Source organism: Coccinella septempunctata, chromosome 4 (genome assembly GCF_907165205.1).
Source record: "Coccinella septempunctata chromosome 4, icCocSept1.1, whole genome shotgun sequence".
Taxonomy (NCBI): Eukaryota; Metazoa; Arthropoda; class Insecta; order Coleoptera; family Coccinellidae; genus Coccinella; species Coccinella septempunctata.
The window spans coordinates 26,679,912-26,695,849 of record NC_058192.1 but is presented as its reverse complement, the minus strand read 5'-3'; the positions used below and the strand labels follow the sequence as shown (position 1 = coordinate 26,695,849).

Here is a 15,938-nt window from a genome sequence, read left to right as displayed (position 1 = left end):
TTGAATTATAACCTGATTATCAAATTTTTTGAAAAAAAGGTTGTCACAGATTAGTGTCCATATCTTCAAAATCCCTCATTATAAGAATTTCTTTTTGCGAAAGTAGAACAAAAGAAAGTACGCTGATACTGTTTCTTGTATAACTTATGAGGAAATATTATACAGGGTGTCTGAAAAAGGGCCCCAAACTGAGCCTCGATAAAACTATGAAATCTCACTTTCTTCAAATGGCAACCCTATAATTTTGTAATTCCAATCGATTGCCCGTCAAAAACTACTTAGAGTGTCCCCAACATTCCATGCCTCTAAAATCAGTAATTTTGCCGTAATTGAATAAAATTCGAATTTCGGGAATAAATCAAGGTTTCTTAGTCTAACCATAGGTTTATTAGGATAGAAATTTTCAAGAAGGCTATGTCTGTTCATTTATAATGCATTTTTGAGAACTGTCATTTATACTTGTTTGATTAATCAGGCACTATACAAAATCAGAATTACAGTAACAGTGATGTATTAAATATGTTCTTCATTTACGATGAATGTAACAAAATATTAGAAAGGGCAGTCAGAACTTTCAACGAAAGAAACCCACATTTACCACCTTTAACAAAATCAAAGCTCTTCATTACCTGTTACTGTTTTCACACGATTCCGTTTTGGGTTAATGCTTCCACTACGGAGAAAATTGTTTTGATACCTCCTGAACTTTGATTTTGTTAAATCAAATCTCTGAAGATTATCCGGAAAATAAAAAATGATTGAGAAATAACTATTTTAGCCCTGCATACGACTTGAAAAATAAACATAATTTCGGAACAAATATGAAAATAAGAACCGAAAATATATATAACAAATAAAAATACTCAAAAAATGCTTATCCATAAAATAAAATTGGAAAAACGAACAAATGTGCATTCTAACGAAATTGAGATTTGCGAGAAATTAACATCACCTCGAGCGCAAACGATAGAATCGAGATATCCCGAACCATCATTCTTCGAGTTACCGAAGAGAGGCATTCTAGGGTCGGCAGGGTCGCTGCCTGCCGGACCTATATGTCCTACACCGTGCGAAGTATTGAGCCAACAATATCAACTTTCATCATAGTTTTGGTCTTTATTCTTTGAAAAGGTCTTAAAAAATTGTCGGAATTTCATTAGTATTATATATTCAGCACTCACGTTTATAAAAATTAACAAATACATTAAAAATTCGTTTTAAATAACAGCGATCTCTTGTAATTTGTTATGTGAAACTGAAACTATCGGATATTGACGGAAAAAACATTAAATAAGAGGCTTATCTAATTTTGATTGTTATCCGAATGAAATTCCAACAAAAATTATTCAAGTTTGAAGCAATTTGACTCATTGATATTAGCGCTCCTTCGATATGTTTACAATCTAGATCCGGCATGCCGTACTAGAATGAACAGAACGAACGGTCGGTCACTCGGTCGCTAGAGAAGGCGAAGATCTGCGGCGCTGTCTTCATAGCTCGATTGGAGATGAGCGTATTTTGTCTACGGACCGAGTAGGATTTAAATTGAAACAGCGTATTTCAAAGAGTTCCATATTCCATTGATATCAGATATCATCGAGGATATCATATACCTAATATTTTTATGAAATTTATTGAGAGCTTTGTAATGTTTGGAGAATTTCTAATACATTATTATTTTACACAAGTGAGAATTCACATTTTTGCTGCTCGCGAAATTTTGGGTCGGCACTGCCGACCCAAAATTTCCTGACGGGCCGCCACTGTTGTAAATCTACTTACCTCTTAAACCTTTCAAATACGGGTACTAGAAGAAGATTCCGCTTGAAAATATTTTGCAATTGAAGTTCATGTTCTCTAAAACGAAAATCCAAAATCTTGAATCTGTATTACAATTCCTTCCTCGAAAACTTCTAATGAAACACTCAAAAAAATCACCCTGTATATGAGTAGGTAATCACTAAAACTGCATCCACATTATGCCGCTGTGTGCCGAGCTGCCTCGCCGATCGGCAAAATCTCATCGAAAAAGTCAACGAGAGAAGATGCATCTATATATGGATCGGCTTCTCGGTCGGCATGAATTTATTCTATACTTCCCTCGCAAAATGACATAGATAGGTACAAGGTTTTTAATTTTCTTTTTCAACTTCAATATTCACTTAACTCACTGATATTTCCAATACAGCTTCCATTTTCATATTTTTATCCTTGTAATCTCTTAATGTACACTCTCATAAAATGGAATGATCCAAATATAGATTAATCAAACGTACATGATTTTTGTATGTCTCTGCCGCTGTTTGCCGCTCGGCACACAGTCGCATAATGTGGATGCAGCTCAAAGTTAATCGAAATTTTCCTCGTATTCCACAGGTTAGATAGTTATTGGTGAAACATTTTTCTCGAAGAAACTAAATAAAGATTGTGAAAATGTATTGAATTTATCAGAAATCCGGAATTTCCTCAGTACTTATTCTTTGAGATGTGCATGAATATAAAACTTTCTTAGCCATCAGGATTCAATTAAACATCTCAATATGACAACAGCATGTTGGAAATTATCGTTAGCGTATTCTTACCTACTCGTAGGTATTAATCATCTTTGCAAAATGGAGAAATATGTATTGACAGGTAGTGCTAATCTCTTTTATGGCGCACCTAGATTGTCCTAGCGTCCACAACCTTGGCAATTTATCCGCCCTTTAGGTACTGAGAATGCAAGCCTTGGCAATAAACACACTTTGTATTTTTCGTGTCACCCTCTGATTTTTTTTAATTATTTATTTTTTTATTATATTTTTTTCCCTCTGCTGTTTTTCCAGTTTTTCTTCCAAACAAATTAATTAGGCGGTCTTTATTCCTTTACAGACTTGTCTCAATGTCTTATAAAATGTATTTGAATAAGACATCAGTAGTTTTGGAGATTTAATTATGCTTATTGATGAAAGTCGATTTGCTAGATGTTGATGGTAGCGATCCTTCGAAAAAATTATGTACGTGAACATTGTAGTTTTAATTATCAATCAATGAATGTCTTCTCTTTCTATAGTTTTGATAATGTAAATTTCTATTTTGAGCTGTCTTGATTTGGATCTAGTGAAAGATGAATATTTAAATATGATTTTCATTCAACTTCTTCGAATATGTTTTTATACAGTGCGATTCACTAAGTATGAATAAATTTGGTCAAAGATAGTTTTTTCTTCGGAAAGTGCCCTGATAGGTAGATTAGTATTTTATAAATTGCGATTTTTTTGCATTAACTCAATATTTTTTTACTTGTGGCAAATTTAAGATTTAACGTCATCGATATTTTTTCAATGGCAATTTTGATTTGTAAACGACTTTTCTTCAAGGCCATATAAAGTGACACATGCGTAGATAATAACGAATTCTTATTCCTGGTCCGTGTCGTTAAAAAGATTTTTAACAAACATCAACAAGGTAATTCGAAAATGAAGGAATCTGATTCAACTCAATGAATGTATTTGTTTATCTTTTTTGTCAGGAAAGGCCATTATAAAAATAAGTGAGGAGTGTAGCATCGTATCGAACGAAGATTTTTGAATTTTTAAAAGTGTCTTTTTGTGAGAAACAACTTTCTATTGAATGGTTCCTCTCTGAATTGATTTGAATCAGATTCCCCCATTTTGTTTATTGAATATTGTTTATATTGTTTCAATGTCAAGGAGAATTTGATATTTGGTAACATGTGACTTGATAGACCCATTAAGAATGGTAATAAAAAATTGGATGCCATTTGGGACACGCCGTATAATATTTCCTCACATCAAAAGGAGCTCAATTTAAAATAAATATACTAATCGACCTGTCTTAGTATAGGTATTTACCGAAAATACTGTCTTTGGTTCACTAAAATCATTACAGGTTTAAACGTTTCTCAGTTCGCGAATTGTGCACGGCTGGTGTAGTTCACCATGAAGTCCTAAAGTTTTTTTTTAGATTTGGTCTTCTCTCAATTTCTTCCTTGGATATGATTGAAGCTGAATCCGATTTAATTCTACGATCTTCATTCCTTGTTCGATGGGCCTTTGCCACATTAATAAGAACATATATTTGAAGAAGATGGTTGAAACCTTGGAAATCATTATCAAAAAATTGAAATTTGAATATTGGGAATTCGAAGGACAATATCTATGCAATAAGTGTTGCCTTCTCTTACTTCAGTGAAAAAAAAAACAAGAATGTGTGAATAACTATCTGATATTCACTAACTTATAAATGATCAAAGAACGTGAGCATCCGAATTTTTGAAATCGTTCTCTTTAAACGGTTCTTAGGCAAAGTTTCATGAATCATGCTTAGCAGTAGTAGCAAAATAAAGGGGGAATTCTTCAAAATTTGCTCATTCAACAGTTCTCGCTCATTTTCTTACGAAATATTAAATTTCTTGAGCCATAAATAATGGTGAGTGAATTCTGCTCGATTTCAGCTGCAAATTTTTCTGCCAACTTTTCACGTCACTCATGTCATTTAAATTTAGTTTTTTTCGTTCCGAATGTATCATTATAAAGTAGTTATTTCAGTAACTTCGGCCGATGAGTCTGCAGTTTCGAAAGATAAGCCATCCACTCCAGTACCTCGTTTGAGGAGCGAAGTCAAGATCATAATGACAGCCGTAGATATAGATATTGGCGAAGGAGACACCGCAGAATGTCACGTAGAGGAGCTGAAGGGAGTGGAAAAACTGGAACAGAGTAAGTCAAGAAGCGTCTCCCAGGAATTTGTGAGCACAACATCAATAGAGTTCAGCAAATCTCTTGTCAAGCCACAATTCTCTTTGAAGAAATGCGAGAGCTTCCCAAGCGTTCTTAGGAATATTAGGGATGACGAAGACGACGAGGAGAATTTTTACAAAGTCCCTAGATGTCTCAAAAGGAACAGATTGTCACAATCGCTCAAAGATTTCGAAGCCGAGGACAATGATTTGGCGACGAGAATTTCAAGTGCTTCCAGTGTTGATTGCCTCTCAATCTCCCGTACATGTCCCATTCCTAATCGAACTGAGTGCTCGTCTGAACCAAGTAAGGGTTATGCCAGTGAGGAAACCATCCATAGAAAAAGGAAAAATCTGAAGAGTTTCCTAAGAAAACCACGCGATAGACTGCAAGTTTTGAAAACCAGATTCAATAATATGATGAACGACCAAGCAGCTCTTCAGAGGGTTGGAGCTTTTGAAGATAAGCCCAAACTGACGATTAATTTCGACGGAGTGCTAAAAAATTCCAGGATGAAGTGTAAAGATATGATCAAAAGCACCGGTAAATTTTTCCATAAAAGAAGGAGTTCCACAAACAGCTCTACGATGAATTCCGTGGAGGATCTGACAAAAATTTCGTGCACTCCGGTAAGGACAGAACTGAAAGCTAGTGATATCGAGTATAAATTGAACACAAGTGACCATAGTGAAAATCGATGTAGTGATAAGGAAAACGATGAACCTAATACCTCAACGGAAGGCGCAGCTGATCATGGTTTGATTAGATCGAAGTTTGGAAAAATATGTAGCCCAGTTTCAGTGAAGGTAAGAATGATGCAATGAAAGAAGCAGTGACTAGTCCTCGAGCATCACAAGAATGAATTTTTTTCAGCTTTCGAGCTTGATTCCTATCATAACTATTATTAGTATTTTATCTAAATTGATCGCGAAAAGTAACCATCAGCCGAAGCAAATTAGGTCGAAAAAGAGCCGTGCCGTCTGAAAATTGCTAATAAGCTGAGAATGATTTCAAAAGACATCAATCATTGGCCTGGTAGAAGGGAATTTTCGCACCTTTTTTGTTTTTTCGCAATTCAATTCAATGAGGGCTACCGCGTGTGAATTCGCCGCTAGATGCGCTAGTGTAGCGTGAGGTCCACCCCATAGACTCAACTATATGATTAATCATAGGTTTATGGTCTCCATATATCTTTAATACTTTTATTGATATTACGTGTTTTATGCTTTAAAAGAAGTGAAGCCAAATAATTGTCAGAAAGGGACTTACAAAAATAACGAACAAGATATTGATTAGTAACCAAATATTTCTATATTCAATTTCTCCAACATTATAATCTGTGAAATGACAAGTCCCCATCATCGTAGACAAACAAATCTTGTATTATTTTCTCTATGTTCAGGACCTCACTCTACAAAGGCGCCAACTGGTGAGCAAAAAAACGGTAGCCCTCATTCAGTGGGGAGTGTGGATCGGACAAATAAACTGTACTTGCTTTTATTGTGAAAGAGGACTTAGCCCTTCTAATGAGATTAAAATCGATCGAATCATAAAAGTTGTTCAGTCACAATCGATCGCCAAAATTTGGTAATTTCTTCCTATTCAGTTTAAAAATGACTTGCCACGACCATGTCATCTGTTTTCATCGAAAAATAAATATTTTTTCCGCTATGGTAGTTCTATGGCCGAGTCAATTTCAAAATGAATTTCAAAAGAAGCAAGGAAAAGAAAAGCAGAATTGTTTACAGGCCGAACGACTCTGTAAGTTTTCAAAAGCGCTAGAAAACAAATATTATTCGGTCCCGACTTCAGTGATTCGTCGGCCTCTTTCAGGAAGGTAAAAATGAAGTATGAAGTTTATTTTGACATTTGACAAAAGCTCAGAACTCCAGAACACTCTCTTTATTTTGATTTACCCCAACGTCACAGCTGATAAAGTTACTAAGGCTTTGTACGTGCCAGAAACTCCAAAGACAACTTCAACCTAGCAAGTATGCCACCCACAGCAGCAGCTGCAGAATAGCACTTCCTACGGGCATTCTTGCAGGATGATCACTTATTATCTCCAATCCTTTCTACTTTCTAGATTCAATATTGAAGTATATTATATCATATGAATACATGAATATGATAAAGCTCATACGACAATTAATTAACAATTATTGATGCTACTTCTCTATATGTGCAGATGTATAAATCCAAAATATCAGATCCAAAAAACTAAGATGGTATAGGTACAATCGAAACTGGTCTCAATCCAGTCACTACTGACCTGTTTACAGTCCCAGAAAATCTACTGAGCAACATTTTCTACACCTGCAGGAAGAGTTGTTCAGCAGCATGCTCCTGCCATAAAATGCTTAGCGATATGTTCATATTGTAAGGGCCATTTCTGCTCCTATTCTATTCTCGGAGACCAAAAGGTTTCAAATAACAAAGCATTTGATATTCTGGAAGAGAATTTTTGATGGATCTTCTTCTTGTCCCTGCACATCTGAGCCCTCTGCTTCGAAACGTGCAAGGATACACCTCTGAATAATGATTGTGTATTATTTAAGTATAAAAGGTAAGAGTCGGCACCATTGCCAACTCCACTATTATTGATGTTACGAATTCGGATAAATGGGCTAACTAGTAGCATTGGCCTTCTCGATGCCGAAAAAAAACAAAAAATTGTAAGTCTATTTCAAAATATTTCATAAAATGGTATTTTTTCAAATGGAACACCCAATATTTTATCATGCATTTCGATTCGTATTAACATTCTCAACAACAAAGCTCATATCACCTTTTTTCCTAATGTTGAGACTGAACGACTCATGAGGAAATATTTATTTCATTCACTGGACAAAAAATTTCTTTGTTTTCGGAAATAAGACCTCATAATTGTTCGAACGCCCAAAAAAATATTGTCATTCGTATAAGTACAGAAATTGGGTGTTTGACAACAAAGAAATTTTTTGTACTTGTGAAAGAAATAATTATTTCCAAGTACCTACTTTTTTCAGAACTCAATTCTTGTCTGTATGCCGTTAATTTCCCATTAAAGTGAAAATTTTCAAAGATTAAAACTATCATCTTAATTATTTTCTATTCGATATGAATTGACCGGATTTTTCTGCGAGAACAGAACAGTACAGGGTCTCCGAGATTAAGTGTCCCTATACCTTATTGTGGAAACTAAAGGAGCTAGAACCCAATGTTATGTTGTACGAGGGCGACGAATGTCGTAACGAGAGCGAGATAGTTGATGCTTTCGCAAGATTTTTCCAATCTACTTATAAGCAGCATAACGACATCATCTCCTGCAACGCCACTGATGCATTTCGTGATAACGATAACACCATTTCTTTCACGATGATTCATGTTGAACAGGTGTTGCAAGGTATCGAATCTCTTGACGTGAACAAGGGTCCCGGACCTGATAACATTCCGGTTTTGTTTTTAAAGAAGTGCAAGGAATTCATTGCTCTCCCACTTCAAATATTGTTCAATAAGTCCTTAAATGATGGCGTTTTTCCGGATATTTGGAAGACTGGATTCATCAAGCCTATTTTTAAATCGGGATCCAAGGAGGATGTTTCCAATTATAGACCAATAACGATACTCAGCGTGATCCCTAAGTTATTTGAATCAATAATTCATGAGCAAATAAAATCGAGAATATATGATAAAATTATTCCTGAACAGCATGGTTTTTTCCGGGGTAGAAGCGTTGAGACAAATCTTCTGGTTTTCACTCAGTTTGTTCTTGAGGCTTTGGAGGATCACAGACAGGTCGAGGTTGTTTACACTGATCTAGCGAAGGCGTTCGATAGTGTGTCCCATAAAATTCTTGGTAGAAAGCTTAGGATGTTTGGTCTCCATGATAACTTATGTCGGTGGTTGATGTCTTATGTCTCAGACAGATACCAAACCGTTAAAGTAGGCGGAACATTATCGTTTTCGATACCGGTAACTTCGGGAGTCCCCCAGGGTAGTCACCTAGGCCCTTTGTTATTTTTGATTTTTATCAATGACCTAAGTCTTGTCATCCGATTTGTTAAGTTCTTGCTCTTTGCGGAGGATTTGAAGCTTTTCTTTTCAGTAAAATCGTTATCCGACGTTGAGAGATTGAGATCGGACCTAAAGGCAGTTGAGGATTGGTGTGCTGCCAATTGTCTGGCTATCAACGTTGATAAATGTAAGTTCATGACGATATCCCGTCTGGAGCGCCCCATCATGGTCGATTATTGTATAGGTGGTAAGAATATAGATAGAGTGTTTGTTTTCAAGGATCTGGGTGTTTCATATGATAGCACATTGTCTTTTAGGGCACATATTCAGGCCATTTCTGCGTCATCTCTCAGGACTTTGGGATTCGTTATTAGAAATGCTAGGGACTTCAACGTCGAGACTCTGCAACATCTTTATATATCTTTAGTTAGACCTATGTTGGAGTTCTCATCTGTCGTGTGGTCTCCATACTTATCGATCGATGTTTCTTTGCTGGAGAGGGTTCAGAACAGGTTTCTCAGGTGTGCTGCTGTTAGAATGGGTACTTTCTCGATCTATACTTTCTCAGCTAGTCGAATGCGCGACCGTCTTGGTCTGTCCTCTTTGAGAACGAGGAGGTTTCATGCGGATGTGATATTAATTGCTAAGCTCTTTCAAGGTCTTTTGTACTCCCCTGACTTGTTATCGCAATTCAGTCTGTATGTTCCTCCTAGACCCATCCGAAGGTTTGATTTGTTTCGACTTGCACAGTCGAGGACTAATTATTGTTTAAATTCTCCGGTTTCGAGGATGATGAGAAACGCTAATGTCGTGGACTCCTTAGGAGTTGATATATTTCATGATTCCATTTCGAGGTTGAGGAGAGATTTGAAGTACCTGATAAGACTGTGATATTTTGGATACATTTGAGTTGTTGCTCTATTGTCTTCTTTCTGTTTTGATGTATATATTTATATGTATGTATACTTGAATTTACTCTACGTCTACTCTCTTTTGTGTTTTGATGGATTGATTTGTATTTTTTTTTCTTAACTAAAAGGTCATGTACCGTTAATAAATAAATAAATAAATAAATAAATAAATAGAAGAAGAAGATAAATACAAAACTTGTCTGAAATCGATTGAACTTTAATTTTTTATAACCCAACTTAATGCAGGATGCTCCTTTTTTCCCTATTAGTATCAACTTTCTTATTTCAAATGGAACACCCTGTATATTATTGCATTTTTTAATTCCTTGCCAAATTTCAAGGTAAATTTGGTAAGACAACCATGGTCCTTAATTTTTATTTTTAGTTCTCACAAACGGTTTTATCGAATGCAATGAATGTCGGAATATAGTTGTCGAGTAATTTGACTTCCAAAAATAAAAAATTATCTGTGAAAAATTGGATACCGAATGCAACTCTTTTTAAAAGATCCACAGATGTGTAGTGTCACAGATTCATTTAGTTATAAGGGTAATTTTGCTTTTCCAGGGGTGGCACAGCTCATTATGAAAACTTGAAATGGCACTATCTTTTTATCAGGGCTGCATCGGAAAAAAAAGTACAGGAAAAAAGTGTTTCATTTGACCTCAAGAATCTACTGTTGAAATATTTTTACGATTCAAAGACTCGCCCTGTATATATAAATATACATATAAACATTCCCCAGGTCCGTCCGTCATTGATCTGGGGATAATCTGGTCAGCCTATTCTAGCAGAAAGTTCCGGTTAATTCCTCACCCGCACTTAGTGAAACGAATATCTTCTTCTTTTAAGTCTGCTTCAAAGTAGCACTCAACGCAACAATCAATGCTTCCGGGAAGCGCTAAGAGTAGTGTATAGTTATAGCCTCTCTCCTAAAAGTTCTATTTTTTCACTACAACACCAACAACAGATTTACTGCCCCAATTTACTGATGCCAACCAGTGCAATAAATTTCTACTTTCTACTTCAGATCGATATATCTGAAAGCTAGCTTTTATTTTGAATAAAAGGATATTCGATGTAGGGGAGACTAGGGAGCATTGATACATGGGGAGGCTTGATACAGGCTTATATCCGCGATCTGTAGCCGTTTTCAAAAGTATTATACTAGTGAACACTATTCTTTGGCAGAGGGCATTGCGTGACGTTAATATGTAAGGCTAACAGTAGTTTGTTTGTGAAATATTCAACGAAGAGTGTTTCGAGGTGAGAAATTGTAAGTTTTTACTCAAGTTACCTAAGGGTTTTATGATCATGCATTAATTCTTCGGCATAAACAAACATTTCACTGGGAAATATGCATAAAACTACTCAATTTACAGTTTTATTCGCTTTTCAAAATATATGGGTATAAGATGAAAACATAAATCACTTTAAAAATTGCTTTCAGGGAGGTTTGAGACATTTGTCGTGGGGAGGCCTGATACATGTATAATCTTCAAAAAATATTCCGTAGCTAGTTGGATAGGCCTACATGAAGGCGTCTTCACCATCCAACATATCAAAGGGATTTTTAAAAACCGTACAATCCCCATGTATTTAACGAGGCCGACTTTTCTTGTGTGGAAGTGACTAACTGACAATTTCCTGATTTTTCTACACCTATAGGACCAAAGCAAGCCAGTATCATTGCTGACCTACCTACTGAGCTGAATAATCCTCTCGATTACTCTCCCAGTACATCGTATCAATCCTCCCATATGTGGGGAGGCTTGAGACAGTTTGCATGTTTTTGTGTTCAACGTTCTGTACAGAATAAGATGTTTATGTTTTGCGACTTCTATATTTATTTTGTTGAACGATTAATTGAAGAATTATATAATATAAGAAAAGTCCTGCTTCTTCATATAATTCAGTTTCCAGAATAAAAATTCCAAAAAACGTATCAACCCTCCCCAGTCTCCCCTACATCAGTTCAATAATCCGAGTTAAATAGGGAACAGGGAACATCAATGAAATACATATAAGAATTTCGTATACAGTCTGAATGTTATTGAGTGTGTGCTGCTGTATTCAACCTAAACAATTATTTTTATAAGAAATACAGGCGCGATTGAATACATGAATAACCTATATCTTTGTTTTTTTAGATTAATTAGTGCCAAGGCCCTTATACTCAAAAACACATTCAGCATGAGATTTCTACTTTTCCTTGTTGTAAATTCTTGTTTCTACATCAGCCAGATGAGTTCTTCCAGCAATTCCGGTGTTTCTTCAAAACGCAGCATTTGCTGGCCAGATTTCCCTCTTACTGCAATGCAAACCATTGTACTGAAATCCTGTATATCATAGACATAGAGACATGGACTGTGCCTATGTCAACAGAAAAGAGACAGGTATTGGCCAGACCATCATTTCTCTCTTTCTATAAATAGCTCTATGTCTATGCTGTATACGAACCGCTTGCAAATCTATTTTCAAACATTGTCGAATTTGAGCGAATTATTTAGCAGAGGTGTTGACACTTTATGTACGGCTATGTATCTGAGTAACGCAGGTCCCGTTTCTGATGTTCGGGAGGACGAGTATGGGTGCTGTTAAAGCCTCCGGATGAGCCCTGAGTGAAACCAAAGATTCTTCCTTGGTAGAACCAGTAACACTTTTTAGTATTTTTTAGCAGTGTTTTCTGTATTTTCCACACATTACGAGATCTTACACTCTGTCACGATTGTGGGTTCTTAGCAGATCTTTCTGCCTCAGGTTAAAGCCATGAAACCCATTCGGGATTGTCCCACCGGTAGCTTGCCAAAAAACGCTATCAATATGGGTTATGGTTCTAGCTCTTGCTCTTCCACTGCCTTGAGTATATGCAGCACTTCTACTACTACGTTAACCACGCTCTACTTACAACACTTTGCAAAACCGTAGACGGTTAGTAACTTCTTGTTGAGTTAAACCTTAGTTTAACCAACACACTAATTGTCGAACTGCTTTCCAACACATGTTAAACATGTTAAAATCTTACAAAAAGTAAATTCTCTTTAAAAAATTTCATAGAGATCCCCTTACTAAAAAAATTTCAAAAAACCAAGAAACTATTTTTCGGATAACGTTTATATTGATTCAAAACTCAATTAAAACTAGTATTCAACAGTCAACGATCAGATGTACATTTCTGAGTACTATTCCGAAGAAAAAAATTCTTGATTCTCATCAGTATTGGACGAGATCAGTACCTAACTGGGTGGGGAATACACCCGAGCAAAAACGAAATGGAAAAAAAATAGTTACTGAGTAGGAAAAACAAGAATTGTGTGAAACACGTTGGGAAACACTATTTTCGTGATTCGCGTTCATTTGCGCAATAAGTGAAGCGAGTTGCGCAGAAATATGCTCATTACGAAAAATATTGCTTTTTCCAACTGATTGCACGATTCGCTCGTTGGCGCAAAAGAACGCAAAATACGAAAAATAGTGTTTCCCAACGTGTTTCACACAATATTTTTTCTAATTTTGAATATGATATTGCTATGAATTCAGATCAAAAGTACCAAAAAAGTCTCTAAAACTTCTCTCGGAGATTCCTTTAAAATCGTCTAGTGACGGAAATTATTCAATTTTTCACTCCGTAACTATGAAAGCAAGTATCGTTTCGTATCAGTTGCGAAATATTTAACTTTGCGTAACTGGTTGAGAAAAGTAAAACGTTTCAAAACGTCAATGAGTTTTAAAAAGTGTCATCTAATATATAAAATTCTCGTGTCACAGTTTTCGTTGCCATACTCCTCCGAAACGGCTTGACCGATTTTGATGAAATTTTTTGTGCTTATCCGGTATCTATGAGAATCGGCCAACATCTATTTTTCATCCCCCTAAATGTTAGGGGTAGTCCACCCCTAAGTTTTTTTTTTATTTTTTAGACAAAATTTTTAATTTCTATTTTTTTATGATACAACATACAAAAATACATACAATCCTCAATTTTCACCCTTCTTCGATCAACCCTAGGAAATTATTTATATGGCAAAACAACGTTTGCCGGGTCAGCTAGTCACTTTATATATCAATATATAGACTAGACTAAGATGTCTAAAAACATGGTGTATGCAGTATGCACTGATTAGATTTTGTTTTTCCATCTTTGGAAATAAGAGATAAGTTTCGTTTTTCCCACTGCAGGTAGCACTATTTAGAAATTGACAGTTGTCAATTGATATTTGAAAATAATTTGAATATATTCCTACGACTTGCGAATGTGTTGTATTTATAAGCGATTATGGGTGTGTGAAAATGTATTAGTTTCGAGAAAGGGTGTACAACATGTCGTTCAGTTTTCTGTCTGGATAATCAAGAACTACAGCTAAGAATTCGGTGTTGTTGGACTATCACCCTTTGTTGTTGGAATTTGAGACAGAACCAAATCAGATGAACGAACATTCGGGACAGATACAGCTAAGAGTTTGTTTTATGGCAACTTCAACGATATTTTATCAAAGGAACTGTATTTGAAAATACTTAATGTGAATTGTGAGCATGCATTAAGAAACAGAAAGACATGAATCTATTGAATCTATAAAGGTATTGTTATTGTTATTGTTATTCATCTGCTCTTCAAATATTCTTCACGAGAATAGTGAAAATTACGTTTGCGTCAATTGAATATATTGGATATTTCGCCATGTGTTTTATTTAAATCATGTTGAATTATCCTCCTCATGAATACAATTTGTCGAACAGAAATTATCTTGAAGAAGAATGGTAAGTACTCCTTCGAATCCTTCGATAGTGTTGAAATATCTGCAGATTCGTTTTTACAAGGAAAACTTAAGTGTAAATCTCAAATATTCCTTAACATTTGACGAAATAGTCTAGTTCATTTTTTTTGGATTCGTTGATCGATCGGGATCACAGATTACTGTAATTTGTGATCGATATCAACGCAGAACAAAATAAAATGAGAGAGTATCATTAGACTTTCTTTGATAGAACAAGGATAGAACATGGTGGCGCCACCACGAAACAAATCTCTTATTTTCGATTTAGTCTAATAAGAGGCGATTTTTAGCGTGTTACCGGTTACTTGTGGTTATGTCATCTGAAGTTACCGTTGTATTTTAGCGTAAAACCGGTTATGGAGGGGAAGTGATATGACGTCATATCCTACGTCATTAGTATTTACCGCAAATAACCCAGCTCGCGATCAGAGTTATAAGCGGTGACAAGGGATTGTTTATTTGTCAAATGTATGACACGATTGAATGAAAAACGTTATCGAGGAAAAAATAGTATTTTTCATTTATTATATTGTGTTCAAAGTGCTATTCTGTATAGTTCTATTCCTGCCGTAAAATACTTTTGAGAACGAGTCCATGGACTTTACGGAATGTGGAAAGAAATAAACCATTAACCAGCAGAATGCAAGCAATGCTTTCTTGGAGGAACTGGATGTTGGCCACCAAAACATACCATTCGTTCATCAAAGAGAAGAATATTGATCTCCGCCAGTGTAGTTTCTTGGTAGAAAAAACATCAGCTGCTATAGAACCCATTGCAGTTTTCTTGAACACCATTCCAGAAATAGAGCTTATACCAAGTTTCACCAGTATAACAGAACGACCCAGAAAATGTTCATATTATAATGCATGTGCTGAAGAGTTCTTTCTTCCACATTACTTGTGCGAATACCATTGTACATAAGTATGAATAAATTATTCAAATATCTATCGTTCAGAACCAAAATATTCAGAATTTCACGAAGGTTTCCCCTTTTAAGCAGAAACGTTGAAAGAATATCATGGATTCATGGTATTGTATCCAAAGTTCTTAGGAATGGATGGTCTGTAATATTCTTTTCGTATCTCAAAATGAGGGCTTATACTTATATTCAATTTACTATTAGTTATTTTAAAATACATTCGATCGTAATATCGGACATAGCATCCATGATGAAGCAAACTTGTTGCGATTCCGTTTCATAATATAAGAGAAACAGTCTCAACTCAACTCAAGTACTGAGTTGAGGTTATTTTTGTTTTGACATGTAGGTACGATCAATCATTTTACATAACCGATCTTATTTTTGCGATTCATACTGGTTTTTCAAATCATTCTTCCCGCGGAAGAGTGGGGGGTAACCGCAAGATACCGCTAGTAACATAACCGGTAAGACGCTAAAAATCGCTTAAGGTCATTTCATTCGGAAATTGACGAGTGCATACACCATGTTTTTAGACATCTTAGACTAGATCGACATAGAAGACAAACGGACGTTACCTAACTGATTTTTGTT

General features: G+C 35.7%; 1 protein-coding gene across 4 annotated transcripts in view; it reads left to right on the top strand.

Moving 5' to 3' along the window:
• Positions 1–15,938, top strand: part of LOC123311459 — a 90,787-nt gene that overhangs the window by 41,960 nt on the left and 32,889 nt on the right. For 3 of the 4 annotated variants that reach the window (XM_044895455.1, XM_044895452.1, XM_044895454.1), the window contains exon 3: positions 4,542–5,548. In XM_044895455.1, coding sequence (XP_044751390.1) covers positions 4,542–5,548 — 1,007 coding nt within the window. The remainder of the gene's footprint in view (positions 1–4,541; positions 5,549–15,938) is intronic. The other variant, XM_044895453.1, reaches the window with a different exon arrangement.